At 39.4% G+C, this 24,585-nt stretch overlaps 1 protein-coding gene across 3 annotated transcripts in view; it reads left to right on the forward strand.

The window, feature by feature from the left end:
• LOC139947836 (uncharacterized) overlaps positions 1-24,585 on the forward strand; it is a 178,409-nt gene that overhangs the window by 149,243 nt on the left and 4,581 nt on the right. Inside the window, exons 17-19 of one of the 3 annotated variants that reach the window (XM_071945628.1) lie at positions 12,654-12,738; positions 13,302-13,424; positions 13,773-14,324. The exons of 1 other annotated variant lie outside the window; for it this stretch is intronic. In XM_071945628.1, coding sequence (XP_071801729.1) covers positions 12,654-12,738; positions 13,302-13,424; positions 13,773-13,808 — 244 coding nt within the window. In that variant the 3' untranslated portion in view covers positions 13,809-14,324. Of the gene's footprint in view, positions 1-12,653; positions 12,739-13,301; positions 13,425-13,772; positions 14,325-24,585 lie in introns of those variants that run through there. One more of the 3 variants, XM_071945629.1, reaches the window with a different exon arrangement.

Below are 24,585 nucleotides of genomic sequence, written 5' to 3' on the forward strand. Positions count from 1 at the left end.
AGGATCCCAGGGCACGCCTCCATTTGGTTGCTCGGCGATTTCAACTTGCCAGATGTTGATTGGGCATCAAACAGTTTTTTGCCGGGTGGTAGATATGCCGGGCCAAGTAAAATCATGATTGATATTGCCCTTGACTATAATCTTCATCAGGCTGTCATTCAACCAACAAGAGAACAGAGTATCCTTGACTTGTGCTTCACTAGTATCCCAGGATTCATTTGCAGGTTCAATGTAAAAGCAGGTATTAGTGATCATAATTTCGTCACAGTAGAGGCCACCATCAAACCAAAGATATTCAAGAAACCTAAACGTAAGATCTTCATTTATGCCAAAGCCCATTACAGCAACATTTCAAAGGATCTAAATGAACTGAATTGCCGGCTGACTGGTGATGTTTATGAAATGTGTACCATTTTTACGCATACCATGTTAAAAACGATGGACAAAAATATCCCGCATAAAACTAGCTCATCTAAGTCTAGCCTCCCATGGGTCAATGCTTCCATCAAAAGAAGTATCAGGAAAAAACGCAAATTGTACAATCGGGCACGCCAAACGGGTGATTTCTCCTTATGGGATGAGTTTAAAGATCAGAGACGGAAGGTTGACAAAGAACTGAGGAAACTTCATCAAGATTATGTCCACAAAATTGGTACAAGCCTTCAGACTGAAAACACCAAACCTTTTTGGAACTATGTGAAAGCGATTCGCAGGGAAGTATTTGGTGTTTCTCCATGGGAAAGATTGTGTGGGGTGCTAAAGACAAAGCCGAGGCACTAAACCAACAATTTATCTCAGTTTCCACCAAAGAAGATCTATCATCACTCCCTCATATTGGCACTTGTAAAATCCCTAACATGCCAGACATTCACGTTACAACTTCTGGGGTAGAAAAATTACTGAAAAATCTTCAAGCCCACAAAGCAGCCGGACCAGACGATATTCCTGCTCCTGTTTTGAAAGAGTGTGCATCAAGTGTTGCTCCTATCTTACAAAAAATTTATCAGAAGTCACTCAACACCGGCATCCTACCAAAGGACTGGCTCTCTGCCAAGGTTACACCAATATTTAAGAAAGGGGACAGGACCTTGCCCTCCAACTACCGCCCGATTTCTCTTACAAGTACAGCATGTAAGCAGCTAGAACATATTCTACACAGTAATATCATCAGTCATCTAGACAAATTCTCTCTTCTATGTGACAGGCAGCATGATTTTAGGAGTGGACGCTCCTGCGAAACCTAACTTGCTGGACTTGTCAATGACCTGGCCCAGACACTTGACGCAAGGAAACAAGTTGACCTCTGTATAATGGACTTTAGTAAGGCCTTTGATATGGTTCCTCACCAGCGTTTACTAGCTAAACTAGACCATCTTGGTATAAGGGGCTCCACTAGAGATTGGATCGAAGGCTTCCTTACTGACCGACAACAAAATGTAGTGATTGATGGGCAATCTTCATCTAGCTCTCCGGTTATCTCTGGTGTCCCACAGGGCATAGTGTTGGGTCCACTCCTATTCTTAACTTACATTAATGATCTTCCAACTCATGTAACCTCAAATGTGAGATTAATTGCAGACGACCTAATCCTCTATCAGGAAATCGACTCTCCAGATGACTGCAATGCCCTCCAACGCAATATTGATTCATTGTCAGTATGGGAGTCTCTATGGCAGATGAAATTTGACATCTCTAAATGCTATATCATGAGAATGACTCATAAAAAGAAATACCACCAACACCAGTATAATATGGGAAACGTCCCTCTACAAGAAGTGAAACATCATCCTTACCTTGGTATTGGGTTGTCTGATAATCTCACCTGGACCAAACACATCAACCAAACAATCTCAAGCTCAAACAAAGTCCTTGGACTGCTCAAGCGAAATTTCTGGAACTGTACTAAAGCCACTAAAGAAATATAAAACTCTTGTTCGGCCAAAGCTTGAATACTGTAGTGCTATTTGGGATCCTCATCAACAACCTCGAAAAAGTTCAACGGAGAACAGCCAGATTTGTCAAAAGCAATTATTGCAAGACCAGTAGTGTAACGGATATGCTACAAAACCTCAAATGGGATACACTCCAAAGACGCCGCACCATAGCTAGACTTACTACACTATACAAAGAAACTCACTCCATAACTCCATCCAACATTAGTAATCTTCGCTGCAACCAACGGAACAGACCCACAACTCGTCAAAACCAGACCCTAAATTATAACACCATCTCATCAAACAAAGACTGCTACCGTTACTCCTTGTATCCAAAACTATACCAATCTGGAACTCACTCCCGCCGCAAGTTAAATCAGCCCCTGACGCTAATAATTTTAAGTCCCTCCTTGTTAATACAAAATTTGAGTAGGGAGCATGCATGCATGAGGGTCTGCACGGTTATAGCCCAGTGGCGGCGGTTTGTGCAGTAAAGACAAGACAAGACAAGACAACTTTAAAAGCACATTTTTGTTATGTGTCATCTTGCAAAAGGCGCAGTTTCTTTTGTTTCACTTAAAGTGCAATTAAGTTTTCAGCACAAGGTCCCATTTAGACAGCGGTTTTCAACACAGGATCCCATTGAGGCAGCGGTGTAGCTTACCGAATGGTTATGATAAATAAATTATGCTAAAATCAATCTTTAAAACATGAGCGAAGTGGGGGAGGGTGTCGCTATAAACCAATTGCTTTAAGAATACTGACTTACCTTTTAAGTCATTGTGTACCTCACGACTTCTGTGAATTGCAGATAGACCTTCCACTACCTGCTTGATAATGTTAACCCAGGGTATACAACCGATTAATCGCTTCTCTCTAACTGCTTTCCAAATGATTATACTCCCCTAGTACTGGGTAATTAACGCAAAAGGCTGTTGTTGGAGACTTATGCGGATCAAAAGGGGAAGATGGGGGCAAGTTCCAACATCAGTATAGTTTTTGCTTCCTTTTCAGCAGTTCTACGGAGCTCTCCAACGATCAGCTGCTCTGGATTTAAAAAACTTTTTACAGCAACCGATATCCCTTTGTAGGTTGACAGTTTGCATGAGCCAAATGTCCCCTTACCTACCAGTCTACCGTCGGGAAGATTGCTAGCTTCCATGTACATCTTTTAGGAAATCTATTTGTCGAACTTTCGTTATTAAGAGTCATTATTATCCGCCGGTTCATTTCTCTTTCCTTGAGTAGTTGCTGAATTGTCCCCTTCATCTCTAGATTATCTTCTTTGAGGCGGCTCAACTCTGGAGGTGCTGCTTCAGCTTCCTTGATTGGTTCGTCCACTTTGTCTGGTTTCGAACTTTTCGAGTCAAAGCCGCTGGAATTTCCAAAATCATGTGGGCGTCTATTTGAATCGGCAGGCTGTATTCTGTAGTACACTGTAGTACACCCATACTGGCCGTGCGTTCGCTTTGGTGTTCCCTGGCTTTCCTCGTCCGATTTTGTGTCCAAATATTGACTTCAGATATCTTCCTATCTTACATGATGTTAATGACGGATATATTTCACGCACTTTCTCAATGGTAAGTTGTACTCGAATACTTGCATTTGTCTTAACTTCAAAAATATCGCGGATTGCTTTTTTTTTAAGACTTCATTTTACCAATGCAGTATAACGAAATGATGAAACAAAGTGCTGAACGAATACTGTGTGCTTAAGGTCTGGTGGACCCCCCCCCCCCCCAACCCCAAGGTGGTATTGCACACCAATCAGTTACTGCTTGACCATTACCCAAATGGAGTGCGGCAACTCAGTTCTCAGGGAGCAAAGACTTAAGAAACAAATTGCTTACCTTCACTCGCTTCCCTTAAAATAAAACGAACGTGAGTTGGAAATTAACGGTGTCGTGTCTTTGGACAAAATTAACCATTTTATTTAGGTCCATTACATTATTTGTGTGGGTTCAAGGCTTGTATCTGGTGTAATTATACCCCCAGTAATAGGTTTAACATATATTATTTTAAAATGTTTCTTTTAGAACACAAAAACCACATACCGATAACCTAGGCAAAACAATATTGTGACAACATACTAATAAGCGTAACGAAAGAGTTTATTTTTCAATTACATGTAGAAGAAACAACTAAGGAAACTAAAAAAGATGTAACAAAAACCCAGTCCTCCCCCCCCCCCCCATTGAAGCTGGAAGTCCGAGAATCCATTAAAATTCAATGAGCTAGCATTGCTCTATATCAAGGCTAAGATTTGTCCTTCACTTTACATTATGGAAATCTTTGCTCAGATTACGAGTATATGGGATTTAAACTGTTTATGTGGAGTCTGTTGCTATGCAACCACGAAGGCAGCGCCGACCAGAGGCAGATCCAGGATTTACCAAACGGAGGGTTGGAGGATTAATCGATCAAGCAAACGATAAACGATGGTTGAAGTCGAAAGTTGATTAACTTTTCATTGCAAGTGGGCAAGATATCTTTATGTTATTGTATTGGAAGGAAAAATAGGGGGCGTGCGCCCCTCACGCCCCCCTGCTCCGCAGCTAGCCGATCCATTGATTTCATAAACGCACACGAGTCCTTACTGACAGCAAAACAAATTCTTAACTTCCCTTTGTTTTTATTTTTTAAACCCCCAAAACGCATAAATTATTGTACCCCTTTGTCACAGGGCACATTACTCTTACGAACAGCATTTAACTTTCTGAAGACAGCATGTTAGTGACAATGTAGGTATAGATAGTAGGACTTAACGCGTAGCGCAGTAAACCGATTTAACACCGGGAAATATGCATATAGTCATGTTACACAGTCGGGGCTAAGCGATTGGGATTGTCAGGGTGCATTCAGACGTGTTTCCATTGTTCTTTTCAACCAACTAAAGCAATGCATTTCATGGAAAGGGTGCTTGTCTTTCTGGGAACCGTCATTGAATATTCTGCCACCGAGGAGTTAAGATAGATTGCACAATTGTCCAGTCAAATGGCGCGGTCTCGAGGCGGAAATCGAAGGCGGGGTATGGGACAGTGTCCAATGCAAAAAGAGGCTGGGGTATGAGCACCAGCAGTGAGGGACGGACCAGAGCCCGGGCAAACGCCAGGGCAGCACTGAGCTCTGCAAACACCGTCACAGTCACAGCAGACGTCCACACATGAACCCGCAGTCAGGGCAGCACCCATAATCAGATATCACAGGAGGATCCCGGTGAGGAAATCCAAGTGGTGAAACCGATTGCTTACTAGCCGGGCCATCGGTCCATCGGTCCATCGGGTGAGTCGCTACATTTAGCATTCAGACCTAATGCTGGGGCAAATACAGCCCCAACGGAAAGGTTTTAAAAATCAAGTGTGTATAAAGGGCCAATAATTGCGAACATCCCCACAGATGAATAGTCACGATATTTCACGGCCTTTACATGTAACTCGGGGTATAACGGGCCAACATTCTCAAAGCATGAGTACAGGTACACAAGGACAAGAAAGGGCGAACAATCATAATTTTTCTGGCAGCTTGCCGTTTAATATGAATGTTAGTCAGAGCTTGTGTCAGTCAGGCCAATCAGGAATAAGTAACCCTAGTAGTTTAGTGTACAACTTGCCAAACTATATAGTCAATATTCAGGGTATTCCATACATAACAGGGATGGGGCATACAGTAGGGAGCAGTAGCATGTTGGGGTCCATTGATTGCACAGCGGGCTCTGGAAGCATACCGATGGTGAATAACATGCAGCATATGAATTAGCCATCCACTCCCTTTAATTCATTGATATCTGTTTGTAGCGAATTGGGCGAGGGTCTACCGCTAACCTTAAAATTTAAGATTATTCATAGCGAGTTTGTGGATTTCGCTGTGATCTTATAGAGAAGAGTGAGCCTAGTAGTACAAATAGCACGATGTGTTAATCAAGCTCTAGAACAAAGTGTACATATAGAAGGGCAATAGCAAGTTTCATATAGCCTTTCGAAATGATTGATCATTAGGCACTAAATGGCCAGCTTCCATAAATCAAGTGGTAGCCTATTGCATAATATTCAATTTAAAGACCTTTGCATCTTCTTCCATTGGTACATACGTATCAGGTATTTCATATGTTCATAAATTGCACAATTGGGAGGATCCCACAGGTAGTTTAATTGTTTCTAAGATAAAAGAGGGTTGTAGACGCTTGGACCCTCGGCAAGATTCAAGATGTCCCATTACATTTCCAGTGCTGAGCAGTCTGGTTAGTAATTTACCGCCAGTCTGCAAAATATTGAATTATTCGGTTGAGTCCCGAGGCGAATTAGAATAAATCTGCTTTATACTTATTATGTAAAGAGTTACACGCTTCAATGGTTCGGCGGGAACATTGAATAGGACCGGGTGCGGTACCCAGGGTAAGGCTTTAAGGTAGACACTTCACTCTTGCTGTGCTATCAATATACACATTAAAGTTTTGTTAATTTAGTCTTTTCTTAGTCGTTATAGATTAAGTATCATCGGCAACAGTAGCAGCTACCATAGCTTAGCAGGGAGGTCAGTACTAGCTTGAGCCTGAAAGCGTTGATTTGCATAGATCAGGTGTATGTTTCCAATATCGGAATGACACGTTGTGTCGTAAAAATGTCGGTTCAAAATGTAACGAACATTGTATGCGAGCTAAACCGTAAAGCTTATGTATATGAAAAGCAAAGGCACATGATTAAAAATGATCAGTTGATCCGGTTATTCAAGTTACAGGGTGTAATTATTGTCAGTGAAGACAAATATTCGTTAAGTGGTTACAAAAAGTAACAAACATTATAATGTGGGACTAAAACGTAATGGAGTATGTACATGTACATGAGATAAGAAGACGCATGATTAAAAAGGATCAGCTGATCCGGTGTTTTCAAGTTACAGGTGTAATTATTGTCAGTGAAGACAACAATTCGTAAAGTGGTTACAAAAAGTAACAAACATTATAATGTTGGATTAAAATGTAACAGAGCATGTACATGAAATGACAAGATGCATGATTAAAAAAGGTTTAATTACAGGGTGTAATTTTTTACAGAGAAGACAAATGTTCGATGTAAATGTAGAAGAGTGTGAAGATGAAAAGAGAAGATGAATGATTAAAAAGGAATCAGTTGCTCCGGTTGCAGCATAGCTTGCAGACATCTTCATCCGGTTGCAGCATAGCTTGCAGACATACCATATTTGACTTACATGACCTTTATTAAAGTAGCATAGTTAATGTTTAAAGTATAATCAGCATATGAAGCCCTGCTGTTAAAAGCAGCATTCTTGGTTGCCCTTTTCGGTTATTCTGAGGGTGAGTGAGTTTACAACTCACGATGGCAAATTCCCGGGCGTTGCGTATTGGTGATATTTCCTTTAATCTGGAAGGGAATTTGCAAGTAGTTCTAAGATATTCAAAAACGGATCAAGTGGGTAAAGCATCAATCAATTCTATTGACAGGAATGCCAATACTTCACTGTTTGTACATTTCAGGGGACCCTTTGTCAGCCAGACAATTTTATCACATCTTATAGCAGGGATTAAGGCCATCAGGTAACCCCCACACCCTTTTTTCAGCTCATAGTTGCAGGATATGTGTGGGTTTCGGGAGGAACAAATCAAAAGTATGGGGAGATGGAAGTCTGGAGCACTTGAATCCTACATTACGCCAGACTTAATGTTTTCAATTGTCTAAAAGGGGTTAGCTAGTATTAAGGTTATAAATAAGCAGTGTACAGCAACCACTTCTTTAATTAGCATATTGCTGTTTAAGATAAATCATCACTTACAAGATTGGTGAATGTTGAGTTGGTTGTTAAAAATTTGTGTACAACATTTTCAACTACGTACAAGACTTTGACTAGATAAAATATTAGTCAGAACAGATTACCCAGGCTGTTTTTTTTTTATATTTATTTATACAGATGTTTATCAATCCGAAGCAAGAACGTGGTACCGGGGACAGTATCATTCGCCACAGCAGCGGCACAGTGGCGAGGTCCCAACGACAATACTGTTACATCTAGGGACCAAAGATATCTTGAAGGAAAATTCGGGACAGATAAGACATAGGGTAAAAGAGAGCCTAAAGATGCTTATCAATCCGAAGCAAGAACGTGGGTACCGGGGTCAGTATCATTCGCCACAGCAGCGGCACGCTGGTGGTACAACTCTTGGCTGAGTTCACTACAACAACAAATCCTTGTGTCTGTGTATATTTATCAGGTGGTAATATGGTTTAACGTGTAATGCAGTAAACCGATTTAACATCGGGAAATATGCATATAGTCATATTTATCAGGTGGTAATGAGCATTCGCGGCAAGTTCTATCAGTATCGCTCAAGTCTACCTGAAATTTTACAGAATATTTAGAGAACTTTTAGAAATTAATTGTTCAGAATTATCTTTGAAGAAACTTTATTACATTTGGATGCTACCATGAAGGAAGTAATAGAGGAATAATTTTGCACTGGGTAGTTTTCAAAATAATGTGTATCACTCGCTCGGAAATCAGACCCAAAGAATGCATGCATGCATTACATAATGTCTACAGTCCTAGCTGCAGTAGCATCACTGACCTTGCAGTGAAGGTGACTGTGCATGCTTTCATTGACCACACATGTTTGTGCACGAACCACCATACCATTAGCACGTGCACAAAATATCATCTGCACGAACCACTGGTACCGATGGTTCCTGCACAAACAGTTAAATGCCACTTTTATCGAGAGTGTACGACTAATGGGCTATAGTTTATTCAACTGATTTTTAAATTTTCAGTACTTTTTCTCAATACATTTTATTATACCGTTTTCTGATTTCTTCTCAGTATCTTTACACCCATATGAATAGGACTTGATGTGCCCAGGATTAAAAACCAGAGACAAAACTGTTTGAGCTAAAATAATCTGGATTGTGTATTACTAGGTTGTGGCGCCTTTAGGAATCGCCACACCTTACATGTAGGCTACATTCCTAGCCCAACTTGGGCTATGCATACCAAATTCTTTACAAGCAAACCCACTTGCCAGTGCCCTACATGTACAGAATTTTTTTTCCTGCTATCCCTGTAACGCAGGAATATAATACATTTATATCTGTGCAAACAGCATGACGCTCTTTTGCATATTTTGCCAGTAAAAGACCCAACAGTCATCAATTCACCAGTATTTAGGTGTTCGGGCATTCAGCCCGGAACACCTCTTATTTTTGTTCTTTTGTTTTCTAATAATAACTTTTGATCTACATGAGGGATTCATACAATCAATACATCATCGGAATCGTCATTAAAAAATGTGTAAATGCTTCCCAGACACAACCCCATTTTGACCTTGTCTTCCAATTCTGAAGAAGTACATATATCCCCCATTGGTCGTTCATAAAGATTTTACACGTACAGCACGTGTAGTGTATGCGTTGCAGAGTCATGCTCATCCATATAGCGCGCTATGTAGTTTCAAGGATAGTCTGTGTTCATGGTGCTTTCAACATAACATTTCCCTCTCGGTTATTTAGTCTCTTCTACAGTCGTCAATATTTCATAAGTTTATAAATATTTCCTCAACCACATTAGCCTTGACTCAAGGCTGTTGGCGTAGTGTGCCCCGGCCCGGTGCGGCACGATTCGGCAGTCTGCACGCAGTGCATACACGAACAACGTATACATTGTATGTACACAGTACATTGTACAGCGAGAACAGTGTAGCGAAGTCGTGAGTACGGTCATGTCTTTCTACTTTCAACCTCGTACGCGTGGCTCATCAAACAACAGCCTTGAAGGGTGTGTAAATTTTATTGGAAATCCAATAAAAGTGCTTATGCAGGATGTGGGCGTTTCATTCTAAACATTGGCCAATCACAGGCGCGATTGAGAATGACGTGGCAAACATGCCACGTCCATGTATTATAGGCCTCCGCTGCAGCTGTACGCTGTATACACTTGTACATGTTGTACGTGCTTCAGCAGTGTTAGGAGTGTGGTGTAGCTATGTATAAGGGCCAGCGCTGTTGTTGCGCTGCCGGACGGTACGGCTACCGGTGCCGGACAAGCCTCGCTCGCTCGGTTCCTTAGTCCGTTGTCTTGCGTTTCATTATAACACCAGGACTACATGTACATGTAGCATCAGAGGTACAAAAGCTGTAGATTTGTCCCTGAAGCTGATGTACTAAGTGTAATGTTGTAGTTCGCGGCCATAAAACGCCCCGCAACATAAGGCTTCCAGAAACACGAGTGCCTCTAACTGATGGTGGCAGCAAACATATTGCCCAAAAAAATGACGTTGCTGGACGTGGGGTTTCTTCAGGTTTCTTCAGGTTTATTTGCTGCCGCCTGCACACGACCGCCTGTGCACAGCAATGGTCTGGTTGCGGACTCACGGTGGAAAAGCTTCTCGTTTTACATATAGTCTGGTTTCATATCACACAGCTGTACTGCACTTTTTAGCGGAACAAAACAAAGATCGTTTTCTAAGTTGCCATGAGAAATTCGCTTCATGAAACCATAGAGAAAGGACAGTGGAATGTCATGTGTGCAAAGTTTCACGGTGTCTGTTTTACAAGTTTATTCGTAAGAATCTAAGAAAAACGTGAGGTAAATGTATAATACCATTCTGTCGCTAGTGTTCAATATCTTCGGCATTTAGTATCAGTGTCTTCGAGCCTGCAGGTTCGTCGTCGGCCAATTTTAGCTCAAACTGATAGGGTTCCAATCCCCCGAATTTCCTCAGATTCCAAGTCAGAGTCATCCTCATCGAATGAAGATGATTAACAATACAACTGTTCACAGCTTGCATTTGATACTTCTTCATAATCGAGTTCGCTTTCAGACGTTGTAATTCTTTACTGTGTCTGTATGTTGAAGTGTACATGTGTGGTGCGGATAGTGACATGTTCACCATGTACTACACGGCAGGTCCGCGGCGCAGTAAACAGTCATTTGGACGTCCAGTGACATCACCATGAGAGCCTTTCTCAAAATGCACCCGACAGCTTTTGTTTGAGTTTTTGCTGCGCGCATGCAGATCCAAAGCATTACGACGTCCAGTCATTACGACGTCCAGTGACATCACCATGAGAGCCTTTCTCAAAATGCACCCGACAGCTTTTGTTTGAGTTTTTGCTGCGCGCATGCAGATCCAAAGCACTTTTTCATAATTATTTTTGGGGAACATAAAAATTATAACATGACTACATTTGTGTTATTTCTACTAATACATGTAAATATATAATAATTAAAATGAAAGTTTTTTGTACCATTTTGTTTGGTCTTTAAAGGGTTTCAACCCTTTTTCTCTATGTTGCACTTACTTGTATATTACTTGGTGTTTCTGCTTTCACAACTTTTGAACAAAAAGTTGTATAAACATATAGATTTAAAAGTAGTGCTTGATCGCATCACATAGTAATAATAATAATAAACGGCTTTTATATAGCGCCCTTAACCCCAAAGGGTCCCGAGGCGCTCCACAGAGGTTAAAAATATTAAGCAAATACAGACCAATTTAAGGAAAAACCAATTTAAGAAAAAAATAGATTAAAGATGCTTAAGAAAATTACAAACGACCAAAGACAATTATTAAAAAGTTAAGCAAGTAAGAACAATGCTGGACGATTTAAGATAAACAGATTAAAAATGCTTAAGAAAATTCTAACAACAGTGTTAAAAATGTAAATGGACAGTCTCAAAATTGATGAAACAGGCAGGCAGATTGAGAAACATTAAAAAGAGCAATGGCTTAAAAATCCTTTGTCCCATGGTTTCATCATTATACATATAGATTGTAAAAAATCCAATTTGTGGTTCAGGAGTTATGATTATTTTCAAATATTAAAGCTTGAACCCAACAAAGTCAAACGGGTTCACACTGACTCTGCAAAGTGATTGTTTGAGTTTTAAAGACCACTAAATAATACAGCATTTGTAAGTTGTTCTTTTCTGTGAAAATAATTAAAAGCCCAATTCTTTGGATGACTTACTTTCTAGGTCTGCATTTCAAAAGAAGTTAGGGTCCGTGCATCTTCAGCAAATGCTACAAAAGTGGAGAAAATTTAGCTTTGTTACATCCACATGGCTTAAACCATGTCGATTTGTTTCAGTTGTTTCAGGATATACATGTATATGTACCATTCCTAACAAAAAACACAATGTCCACAGATTTACATTAAACTTACACAGTTTGAAGATTATGATAGAAAGCTTCCTTTGAAATTTTACTTACTGAGGTGCTGTAGTTTTTGAGAAATGAGTAAAAGTAATAATTTTTGTCTCAGTTTTAGCATGTAAAAACGCATTAACCAGTTATGCTACACAATGTATGGTTTTGGTATAATATCATAACTGGTTAAGGGGATTTTACATGCTAAAATAATTTTGGTCTCATGAGACCAAAATTATTTTGTGACTTGTTTTACTCATTTCTCAAAAACTTACACACACAACAAAAAAAGTCAACCTTATATATATATTTGAAGGGAAGCTTTCCACTATCATTATCTTCAAACCCTGTTTGAATGTAATGTAAATCTGTGGACATTTTGAAAAAATACCTGAATACTTTAAGGTGTTTTTTTATTGAGGTTTATTCTGCAACATTTCTCTCATATAAGTCTAAAATCTAGACTAATATGAGAAAAAAAACAATAAATTATAAATATCAAATGCAATACACTCTTAACTTGTGGTTTATAGTACTGACAATAAGTTTTATTAATTCAAATTCAGGACACGTGGTGTTGATATAAAGAGGCAACTTCAAGATGAATTGGCAGATGTGTCCCACCAAATCCAGAAAAAGGTTTTGAATAAAGTAAGTGTCTGTTTGTAAGTTATCTGTGGAATCTTTGAATGATTTCAACTTTAATTGTAAAAGTAATTTCAAACTGTTCTAGTTCATGCAAAATTAGTTTTGTTCCTATACTTGTTGTACATTAACACTGGTATTTTTGTATTTTGTTTTGTGTGCGTATCTCGGCATAGTGTATAAAAACTACCTTTGCCTTTGTGTGGTCTCGCCCAAAAGTTTTAAAACCAGTGAGAGTGCAGAAAATTCCCGCAAGTTTCTTTAATCGAGTCACGCTGTAAGATAATTAAGCTGCGGTTGCTTTGTGTTTTTGTTAACTATTTACTTTGTTTAATAATCGGTTGCTTTGTCCAGACCTTTTGTATTTTGTTGTGGAATGTTGTTTGGAATTTGGTGTTAGGAAGTGAGTGCGAGAAGAAATATATATATGGCAGATCTCAAGAACTTCTTTACAGAGGAAGACGTGTTAAAAGTCTGGGTGTATTTGTGAGAGAGTGAAGCAAAGATTGGTGTCAACTTGCTGAAGGCCTGAAACAGTAGGTTTTTCTCGATTTATTTTGTGGAGACAGCCACAACCCCAAAATCGTGACAACCTGACAACTTCAGTGTCGGAGGAACTCTTTTTTCAAATTCCCATTTGGGAAAAAAACCACAACACTCAGCCCGTCCGAGGATCTCATCTAATGCAACCCGTAAGTATTTACTTGAATTATTTTATTGTGCTCCGTATCATTCAAACTATATTATCTATAGTCATGCATTATGAAGTCTTTGTTTCAACAATCGTAGTTGTTGTGTGTTAAGCAAATATTTGCAGAACTAAAGTACCAAAGTGATTTTTGCCATGGTTGCCAAAAATTGAGAGAGAAATTATTTGTCCGAGAACGTATTATGGGTATTTCGTATCTCTAACCAAGAGCTAATTTAAATAATCTATTCACAAGAAATGTGTATCTTCTAAAATGAAAAGTATTGCTTGTAATGTTAAACAACTGTTTGCAAAATACTTTTGAGGGTTTTGGTTTATTTTATATAAATAGATGGCCGTGGGTTCAGGAGTAACCATACACTTGTAAGAGAGAGAATGGCACTGGTCGAAAGATGTGATAATAGCGCCGAACTGTGAGATGTACTTGGCAGTCTGGAGGTGTAGGCCTACATGTACCTGATGTTCCGAAGTTGAACTCCTCCGTGATGATGAGTTAATCGTGATTGAGTAAAGTTATGATTTTGTAAAAGATTTGAAGTATCGAATCTTGTAAAAGACACTGAAGCTGGAATACTCCATAAGTTGAACTGAATTTAAGATTGTTTGAAAAGAAAAGTCTGTTCTGGAGTTGAACTCCTTCGTGATGAGTTAATGATACAATTGTTAGAAAGTAGTGTATTTATAATGTGTATATCGTAAACGAAATTGAAGCTGGAATAACCCAATAAGTTGAACTGAAGTTTAAGATTGTTTGAATCAATAAGAGATTTAAAGTATGTTCTGGAGTTGAACTCCTCCGTGATGAGTTAATCATAGTTGTATCACCAAGCATTGTATTTACAATTTGGGTGTTATAAAAGACACTGAATGAGAAAGCATTCACGAGTCGAATCGACAGAGTTAAACATAAATTTCGCTAAGTTAATAATTTAAAATAAATGTGATTTTCTTGTATTCATAAGTTGCTTTCTTGTCAGCCATTTCGATTATTCCTTTTCTGTAGTTTCAGTTGTGTTAGTTTTTGAACCGGGGTCACCATTAGCAAAAGTTCAAGAGAGAATTACTAATGATACAATGTAGGTGTTTGCTAAAAATCGAATGATGGTGACAACTTGGTATTTGCAATTGAAGGGATATAATAAGCAGGGGTTCATGGTCCTAAGAACACAACCTTAAGTCCACATCATGTGAAAAGTATCTCTGCTCTGCACAAGCACGGGTCTGTAGTAATTTTCTGACTACATGTACGATCGAGACCAGCGCAAAAACACAAGGTTGTGTCTGTGACAGTTCAGCCTGATCGTCTGTGCATGCTGTGTGAATGAACACCCCATGCACATGGACCATGGATCAGCTTCTATCACACGTGCACTCAAGTTGATGGTAATCAACACAATACAATAGTGATTCCATGCTGGTTGCATTGATATTAGTGAGATGGATGATAAATAATGTTGACATTTGACACCCAAAATGATGAAGGGTCTGTGACACAGCACATTGCTTTTTGAGCCATGTGATTGGCCGTGTTTGAGTGTGACCAGCATTTATGGTCAAGACAACTGGTGCTAGAGTCCAAGTACCCTAGTTTGCCTTTGTCAAGTGAAAAAGGGCTTTTGATATTTATCAGAGTTTTTAAACCTGTCAAACCATCTCAAACCACCTCAAGCTGTAATCATCATAAATGAAAGCCTCTGTATCACTGATCTTGCGCTCGCTTAAAATTTCTGCAAGTCCACTTCACACAACTATTACCCCTAGTTTGGTTCTTCCCACATTGCCCTGTGCATCCATCTTACATGTACCTTCCTTTTTTTCAGTTGTTTACTTAGAATGGAATCGCTCAAAGCATTTCTGAAAGCTCTGTCTCCTTCCCTCTGGACAGTGGCCCTTGGTATAAAAGACTCATATCTTTATGTACATATACGGGTAACCCACTGGCCTTTTTCTCCAGTTTTGTTCTACGGGGTGGCACACAGATTTCACTCCCCTTTGCCCTTTCAACTGCTCCGAGGGTATCACACATGTTGCCAAAGTCGTAACAGGCACAAAGACAGGTACAGATTTTTGTCTAACTGTTCTACCGGCGACTTGAAAAACAAGACCTAGGTCATGAACCAAGCCTTGTTTTAATAATAATAATAATTTATTCTTTTATATAGAAATAATAAGCAATTCATTTGAATCCAACATAATTTTTTTTTAATGCGCTAAACAATAAAATATAAATAAAAAAATAAAAAGATACCCTTTTAAAAATATACCCATTTGCTCAATTACACACATTAAAACGAATAAAGGTTTTAGAGATGGCTTTCATAACAAACAAGGGAAATCTTGGCCAATCCTCTCCTACAGGCGAACCTTTCTCTGGCAGACCAAGACCTGCAAAGAGGCCTAACTTTTGCCCTAGAGGAACACAGATAAAAGCTTTTGGAGTGCATTTCTATGTTCATGTCTTCCTGCATTGGTCCAGCTGGCCAGCATGGTGGACACCCTCCTGTGGTGCAGATTAAAGATGTGTCCCTTTAAAACTACAACTCTTTGGGCACTACCACATTTGGTTACCAGTTTCAGTCTCAGATTTGGCAGCATTTGCCTAATCTTTACATTGTACTGATTTTCCACATTCCCCAACCAATGGTGGCATATAAGTGTCACACCCCCAAAATTAAGCTTTTTTGGTATGACTGAGCTAGTCTTAATTCCTGTCATGAAGACAGTGTTGGGCCGATGGGCCGTACAAATAAAAACTAGCAATTGCTTTTACTAGCCTTTTACCTAAATCTTTATAAATAAAAGTAAGCAATTTCTTGCTAGTACATGGTCGTAGACTAGTAAGTTAAAGCACTTGCTTGGATTTTTAGGTAAATGCTCGCGGGATTACCTTTTAGTTATTAACCTTTCCTGTAGCATTTACATGTAGTTACAAGATACTGCACGAAGAGCTTGCGCTTTTACTTAAACAACAGCAATGCTTTTTTAAGTGCATTTGACTTCTTGTCTTTGGCACTTGGTAGCTGGCTCTTATCGATGAGGATAGGGTTTTCTTTAATAATGGAAACTAACAAGTCAATGGGCCGAGTTCATAAAAACTAGCAATTGCTTATAAGCACAGGCACCGAGCAAAAGCAAAAGTTCATCAGCAGAAGCTGAAGCAAAACCAATTGCTTAAAAATGTGTAAATAACCTTTTGCTTTGACTAATTTCTTTTTCTCAAACTAGCCCAGCAATTGCTTGTAGGTTCTTAATAAAGCGCTGTTCATGTGCGATGATGCATGTGGAGCTTAATAGAAACAGGTTTGCTTTTCCCACACAATTTCCAAAAAGGTTGCACATAGTGGTAATGAAAAGGTTTTCAAATGTCATGACCAACAAGAGAGTGCAGCTTTGGTCAAAAACATCCTGTGCTATAAGACAAATCTCAACTACCGAGTAGCAAGGAAATGGAAGGCATTTAAGGATGCCAATATAAGCAACAACTCCTACAAACACCATGGATGACAAACGAATATTAAGAAGGTTAACATGAAAGTAGTACCGTACTTTTCTGCGGATAAGACGCGACTTACATGTATATTATCAATGCATTTTGGAACCTTTCAGGTGGTTCAATCCTACATAAATGTCGATATACATGTATACACTAAAACTAACCAATGTAAATATTATTTCAAAAGGTGTCATGTTTTTGAGTTCCCCAAAATCATGTCCACGTCTGAAGGAAGTTTAAAACCGACTAGGGGAAAACCCAAAACAGTTAGGGCCTCCTTGTTAATATTAATAATATTGAGATGTTCAGTTAATTTACGTTGTTGAGTATGAATGCTTGAATTTGTATCATTCATAATTTTTCCACTTTAGTATAATATCCAGACCTCAGTTATTTATGTCTTTGCAGGGGGGGGGGGGGGTGGGTGCACCAGTTTAGATCGGCGTATGTAGAACCACTAAGTGTGAGCCAATGATACATACATGTAGTCTGGCTGCAAACCAATTCGTATTGCCTACACATTACTGGAGGTACGTACATGTAGTTAGGGTGAGTAAGATAAAAATCCCAGGCCGCCCGTCTTTGCTCTTCCATTTCATGTGGAATAATTGATTTAGCACGTGGGATCCATTAATTTATCGCAAATGTTTATCATTAAGCCCAATTGGTACAACATTATCACTGTATTTAGTAGGGCACCAGTTGCAATTTTACGGTACTTTGGCTGGTTACTAAGTTGCTGTTAACTTGCAAGATTTACTGCTTACAGGCTTTTGAGTTTATTTCATACCCAGTATTTTCCGTTTAAAAGACACTGTGGTCACTATTATTATAGTCTCCTTTAGTCTAAGCTAAGCGTCTGTTTCAGGATTGTCTTTAAATCGAACTTTCGTGTCAATAATTTTTCTTTTTTAAATGAAGAGCTATAGGAATTGAGATTGTTTTGATATGTGAGTTGGGGCCTTTAAGGAAATTATTCTCCATTAACTTGTCAGTTACCCCGATATTGATCTCACAAAGAATAGTTTTTACGTCTTAAAAAATGTCCCTGTCTATTAAAGTCCCCCCTACATTTTTTTTGAGTAATTGACACTTTCGGTGCTGAACCGCGTTCAAACGAGGGGGGGTGGGGGTAACTTGGTTCATCTTCAGAGAAACATGATTCCTTTGTGATGCTGCTGGATCACAAAGGAATTAAGTTGCGCTCAGGGGTTGAGTTGTGCTCAACTCTCTTGTGAATATCTCTGCGAAAACAGAGTTGTGAGTCAAAATCACAAATTCGCAAATCACGTCAAATTCGCATTGCATTCGAATGAAGTATTGAACAGGATTAAGCCTTCAAGTAAATTAGCCAATTCCGTCAAAGTAAAGGCGTAACTGGTTGATTCTGTGGATGGACTTCTGTCATTTGAAGATGCACCACTTGCTTGCTAAAATAATTCCCGCGGCAAGGCCCGTAACAGTGTTGTCATGGTCAGAGGATGGTGCATACGAGCACGGCCACTTTAAGGAGTCTTTGACCGACTGGCTTTCTTTTCAATGCATATTGAGTTCATGAGTATAGGTGCGGCTCGGAAACAATTTGACAGCCAAGTTTTTACTCCACCTATTTCTATACATGTACGAGTGAAACTTAAATTGTTGTTATTTACCTTGCTGTTGAAAACAAACTAAAAAATCCCCGAAATCACAATCACGTGGTTGAACATTTGTTTTGCCTGCCTCATAAATTAATGTGTTTTTTTCTGAATTTAATTACTTTCATCATTTTTATTGGCATTTGTTTAATGATTACTTTTAAATTATGGTAACAAGAGTTATATTTAAATTCAAATTATTTTGATGTTGTAAAAGTGATGTATTGGTTCGACTCCCTTGGCTAAATTATATGAGTCCAATCTTACCAAACATGAACTTAATTTGAACGGCATCTGGAAGATGACATTCTACTTCAAGGAGTTTTTCATCCCGACATAAATGATCTCATGATGTTGTCATCTTACGTATTAGTTTTGCAGCATCAGAGCAAGAAGATCAAATGTATCATTTCAAGGAGGCAATATCCTACTCTCAGGCTGTGGACTTTGTAATCATAAATTATTTCTGTAAGACGACATCCTACTTTCGAATTTCGTCATCCAAATATAAAAACAGAATTGGAAGGTCATACCGAAAGTTTAGGGTGTCATCTCAGTAACTCAACAACTTGTGTTATTTTTTCAGAGTCCCAGTAATATGAAGAACTACATGTTAAAGCAAGTTTATCTTTCCTTTTTATAGCACATAATTTAAGAAAACTCACAGGGCCAAACCCCAAACTATAAATTTATCCTCATTAAAAAATACACACCCTTCACGAAGATGAGTGACAGCTCCATTGTTCAACGATTCCTTAGAGATGCCGCTGGTAAAATATTTACAAAGCTTTACTTAAAAAGTTTGGTCTTTTGGGGATCAGACTTTCCCATTGATGGAAATTTAATTTACTGGGGACAGTGGCGAAGGAGGATGCCTACACTTCCTTTGTGATGCCGCTAGCTTTTCATACTTGTTTCTCAAAATAGCTCAACCGGCTGTCTCCTTCCAAATAAAGACGTAGACGGTTGCCTATTAGGTTAGTGGAGGGGCGGAGGTAGGTTTATACAAAAGTGAATTTATAGAACTTTTGTGTATGATTCACTTGGAATGGGCTGCCTATTAGAGAAACACTTCCTTTGTGATGCCGCTAGCGCTAGTCATGTCAAACTTCTTTTCAGTAAATCGTTCTTCAAATCAAACCAGTTGTTTCCTTCCAAATAAAGCTGTAATATGCTGTAAACTGTGGTTGCTTTCAGCTGGGAACAACAATGAATCACATCTCAAGCATTCACGCAACGATGCAAGGAGAATGGTCCAGCATTTTTCGCGTGGAAATTGTCGCTTGGAGATTGTCGCGAAAGAGTACCGCCTACGCGCGACTAATTTGCCGACAGCTGTTTACGCAATTTTGTTGTCTGGCGCGATAAAACCCACACGATAGGCGGCACAACAGTTTATCGCGCCAAGGCATTTCTATCGCACTAAATCTATCGCACAGCATCTACTTATTTTCAATCGGTACTGTACTCCTGGTTATACACCCCGCTATCTTTTACTTATCGACCTTAGCTGGACCTTCTACTTGATAATCAATTGCTAGTTTTTATTTATACGACCCATTATGACTGAGCGGGAATCCTCAATCTTGAAATTTGTTTTCCCTGATGATCTGGGTTGTGGGTGTTTCTTAAAAAGTCGGAAGACTTTTCGTTTAAATTGTGTCTTTTGGTAATCAACTAGGCATTTCGACTTGAACTGTCTTACTGCTCAGACATTTAGAATCGCTACTGTTGATGTGCTGAGAACATTAACAACTCTTTTATTTCAACCATAGGTTTATATGTAACAACTTTGAGTTATTGTGTTTTTCCAACTGGGTGTTACAATTAGGAGTCTGTTGCTGATCATTGACTTAAATGAGGATTTTGTGTTTCCTCAATAGCTTATATTTTTGTAGTTTCTTCATTTCATTGTGTATCTGTTAGTCTTCATTCCTTCATAGTGTCTTCTGGATTCTGAAATTTTCCTGATGCTGGATTTGTTTGTCGTTTTCTTCACTTGAACTTTTGTTTGTATTTTGTGTTTAGTGGATTGTCGAAGTTTCTTCAACCAACAACCAACAGTTTTTCCTCACAACAGAATTGGTCTCATCGCCCCCTTTGCTGCCCTACAGTCTTGACATTAGTTATGTGGAAATTACGCTGAGATTTCCTGCAAACACTTTAGGCGTCTCTGGCCCTTGTTAAACCGAGGAGAAGTGAATTTAAGTTAAGTGGTTACTTCAGAGGTCTCGCTCTATCTTTAGAAAGAACAGCACCTGACTTTCTTCATAAGTTAAGTATACATGTAAGTATTACATGGGTTGATGCATATCGTGCTGTGGATGTATCAAGTAGTATTAAAACAGTGTGAGACAATAAAGATTTCTTCTACAACGAACCCTTTGGTATTGCCCAGACATACACAGTTGAATGATTGGAACCGTGCTGGAATGCAGATAACGAAAGACCAAATGCAACTCATCCTATGGAGTGTGTATGGATTTCATCTCTCTCTTGAACCCGATTGTCAAAATTTTAGAGATTTCTGTTGATAACTGACCACTTAACAAGATATGCTCACGCCTAACTGCTAACCAACGAAGGACAGTCCTTTGGGAAGAGTTCTTCATCCATTATGGCTTCCCAGAGCGTCTTCATTCGGATCAAGGACTTGACTTTTATGCAGGTTTAATTAAGAACCTGTGCATTAGCTGGTATACGGAAGTCTTGCGCTTTACCTTATTGTCCTTTGGGAAATTTTCAGGTTGAGCGCCATGAGGTGCATCAGCACATCAATGTTGTCATTTAGCCTTCAAGAAATACTATGCGTAAATCCGCAATTTTTATACTTCATCTTGATGTTGGAGGTCGAGCATTTTTTCATACGTTTCCAGATGCCAGAGCTCTTGTCATAAGGCGTGGAGAGAAGTTTTTCCAAGTTGATCCTATACCATCCCGATTCATCATTAGCTGTCTGGAGCCACTTCTTCTAGTCTTGACAGATATCATGAACCTGTCTCTCAAGTCTGGCGTCTTTATCGTTGACTGGAAGGAGGCCATCATTACACCACTGTTGAAGAAGGGGAAAACGGAGTGTGACCTCAAGAACTACCAACTATCCAAACTGGCAGAGTGATGTCTGTGAGCAGCATTCCCTATTCCCTCTCTTCCGTTCGGCGTACATGAAGAATCGCAGCACTGAAACTGCATTGTTGAGGATTCAGAATGATACTTAACATGAAGTCTCAATGTGCCACTCTCATTGTGTTGCCGGATTTAAGTGCTGCCTTCAACACTATAAACCACTCCGCCCTTCTAAGTCGTCTGCAAACCAAGATAGTTCTCTCCGAATGTGCACTGGAGTGGTTTCGTTCATACCTGCTTGGTAGGAGTCGGTGTGTAACTGTCTGCTACATTGTACTCCCAGTCTGAGAGGTTCCCCTTCATGGTTTGCCAACATTTTGCAATTGGGGGATATTTCTCACTTTTGATTGCCACAGCAATGCATAAATATAGGCATGTATTGCGACCTTTATCTGTAATATTTGTTAGCGCAAAATCGCCCGAAATAGGCATTAGTGTAGTTTCATATGACCTTTGACCTTTCCCATTGTTCAGGACTACGAAGTTTACGACATGTTGAGAAAGACAAAGCCAGGGAAAGCCCCTGGACCTGATGGTATATCTGCACGGTTAATCAGAGAGTTCGCGTACGAACTCAGCAAACCCCTCACGAGCATCCTCAATCAATCCTACCATGAAGGTATTGTCCCACCTCGATGGAAGAGAGCTGTGGTCATCCCTATTCCCAAATCTAAACCAGCGACTTGGGACAAGTTAAGACCAATATCCCTGACTGACCACTTCGCGAAAGTTGCGGAAGGCTTCATGGCTGAGTGGCTGCGCAAGGACTTGGATAAATCTATTGACCCCAACCAGTACGGTAATTGTAGGGGAGTCTCTACCACTCATTAGCTGGCAAAACTTATGGACACTTTGCTCATGAATTCTGATAAGCCTGGTTATGTAAGCTCTGTTGTTATCACTGATTTTAGCAAGGCCTTCGATCTAGTTGACCATAATGTTCTCCTGAGAAAACTCATCTCCCTCGACGTTCGGCCATCGGTTTTTACGTGGGTTGCCAGTTTTCTCACCGAAAGAGAACCATGTGTTCGCTACCAAGGTGAAACCAGCGATTGGATCAAGTTAAATGGTGGAGTACCCCAAGCGCTCGCATTGGCCCACTTGGTTTTGTAACCATGGTGAATGATGCAGCCTCTGATACCTCCCTTACATCCCTGAAGTACGTTGATGATCTAACCTTGATTGAGACAAGAGCGCATAAAGAACCATCTGTCATGCAAGATCATCTGGATGAACTTGAGAACTGGGCCGCAGTGAACCATATGAAACTTAATCCTGAGAAATGTGCTTCCATGCAAGTATCTTTCATGAAACACAGCCCCGTTCAACAATCTCCCAAAATTGCCAATGTATACTTTACAGACTGTGGAAGTTGCAAAAATTCTAGGTGTTTAGCTACGGTCTGATTTAAAATGGGATAGTCAGATTGCAGAAATGCTTAAAAAGGCTAATCGCAGATTGTATCTACTGAAACTTCTTAAGCGCTTCAAATTGCCAATGGATGATCTTATCACCATCTTCTCTGATTTCGTACGTCCCCTGGCAGAATATGCTGCCCCTGTGTGGCATCCTGGTCTTACTGCCAAGGAGAGCGCTGCACTGCAACGAGTTCAGAGAAGGGCTTGTAAGATCATCCTTGGCAATCAGTACACACAGTATGATGAGGCACTTGAACTCTGTAAGTTATCCACATTGTTTGATAGACGAGAACAGCTTTGCCTTAATTTCTTCAAATCACTAATGAAATCAGAGTGTTTCCATAGTTGGGTCCCTCCAAAGAAGAGTACCATCCACAATAGAGACCTAAGGAACTCAAACAAACTGTCCGTTCCTAGATGTAGAACAACTCGCTGTCAGAAAAAACCCTCTCATATATATGGCTAATATGTGGAACAACAGTTCTGTTTGACTTTGATTTATTTTTCAAATGTTTTTTTTTCCCATCCGGACCCCATAATTATCCGGCCTGTGCGTATGACTCGGGGCTTGTTGTATTTTGTTACCTGGTTCGATTTGTACAATATTAATTAATTTTTTATTGCTTTCCTTTTTATAAAGCTCTTTTGGTCTTGTTTGTGTTGCAGAGTTCTTGTAAAATGCTGTTTTTGTTTAGTCCAAGTGTGTACATGCGTTTTTGTTCCTTTTTGTGTGTGCTGGTGTGGTGTGTGTCTTGCCAAAGGTGTGTGGTTGCTGTTTAATTTTATTCCTCTTTTTGCTTGTGAATTTTATATAATAATTTTTGTATATAAATTGTTGTTCTCTTAATGATGTCCTTTTAATCTTTTTAAAATATTGTATCATAGTTGCAATTCAGTTTTTATGCTGTGATGGCTATTGTCAATAAACCTTTTATCTATCTATCTATCTATCTATCTATCTATCTTGTTATGATGGAGGGCCAACATGATCCCGATTATTTTTCAATTGAAATCTGTTTAGGAACACTCAACTTAACCAAACGCAAGAAAACATTGATTGGATCTTGTTGGCACAGATACTTACAGTGATGAGAAAAGTGAATGTTGTGCCAATTCTAGGCCAAAATGTAAGGAATGGCAATACTTAGAGAAAATTTCCAAAAGCTCTTTTGACATGCAAATTGCAGAGATCCAAAGATTCTTTTTTAATTTGTCATTAGATGAAAACTGTTCCAGCACCCGGTTGCCATAAAAAAATTGTTTTAAGCTCTTTCATGTGAACGTGTTTAATTCATGGGATCTTATACGCGCATTGAGTTATGAGGCGTTGAAAATGGCACGAGGGCACTGTTCGTCAAAGGTTCAGTACGCGTAATATGACGCGCCATTGAGATCCCAATTTTTTTTCCACTTTTGTTATAAGCCCAACTGGAGGTTTCAAAAAATCTTTTACTTTTGTATGGACGTGTT

The sequence above is a fragment of the Asterias amurensis genome, chromosome 15 (assembly GCF_032118995.1).
Source record: "Asterias amurensis chromosome 15, ASM3211899v1".
NCBI lineage: Eukaryota > Metazoa > Echinodermata > Asteroidea > Forcipulatida > Asteriidae > Asterias > Asterias amurensis.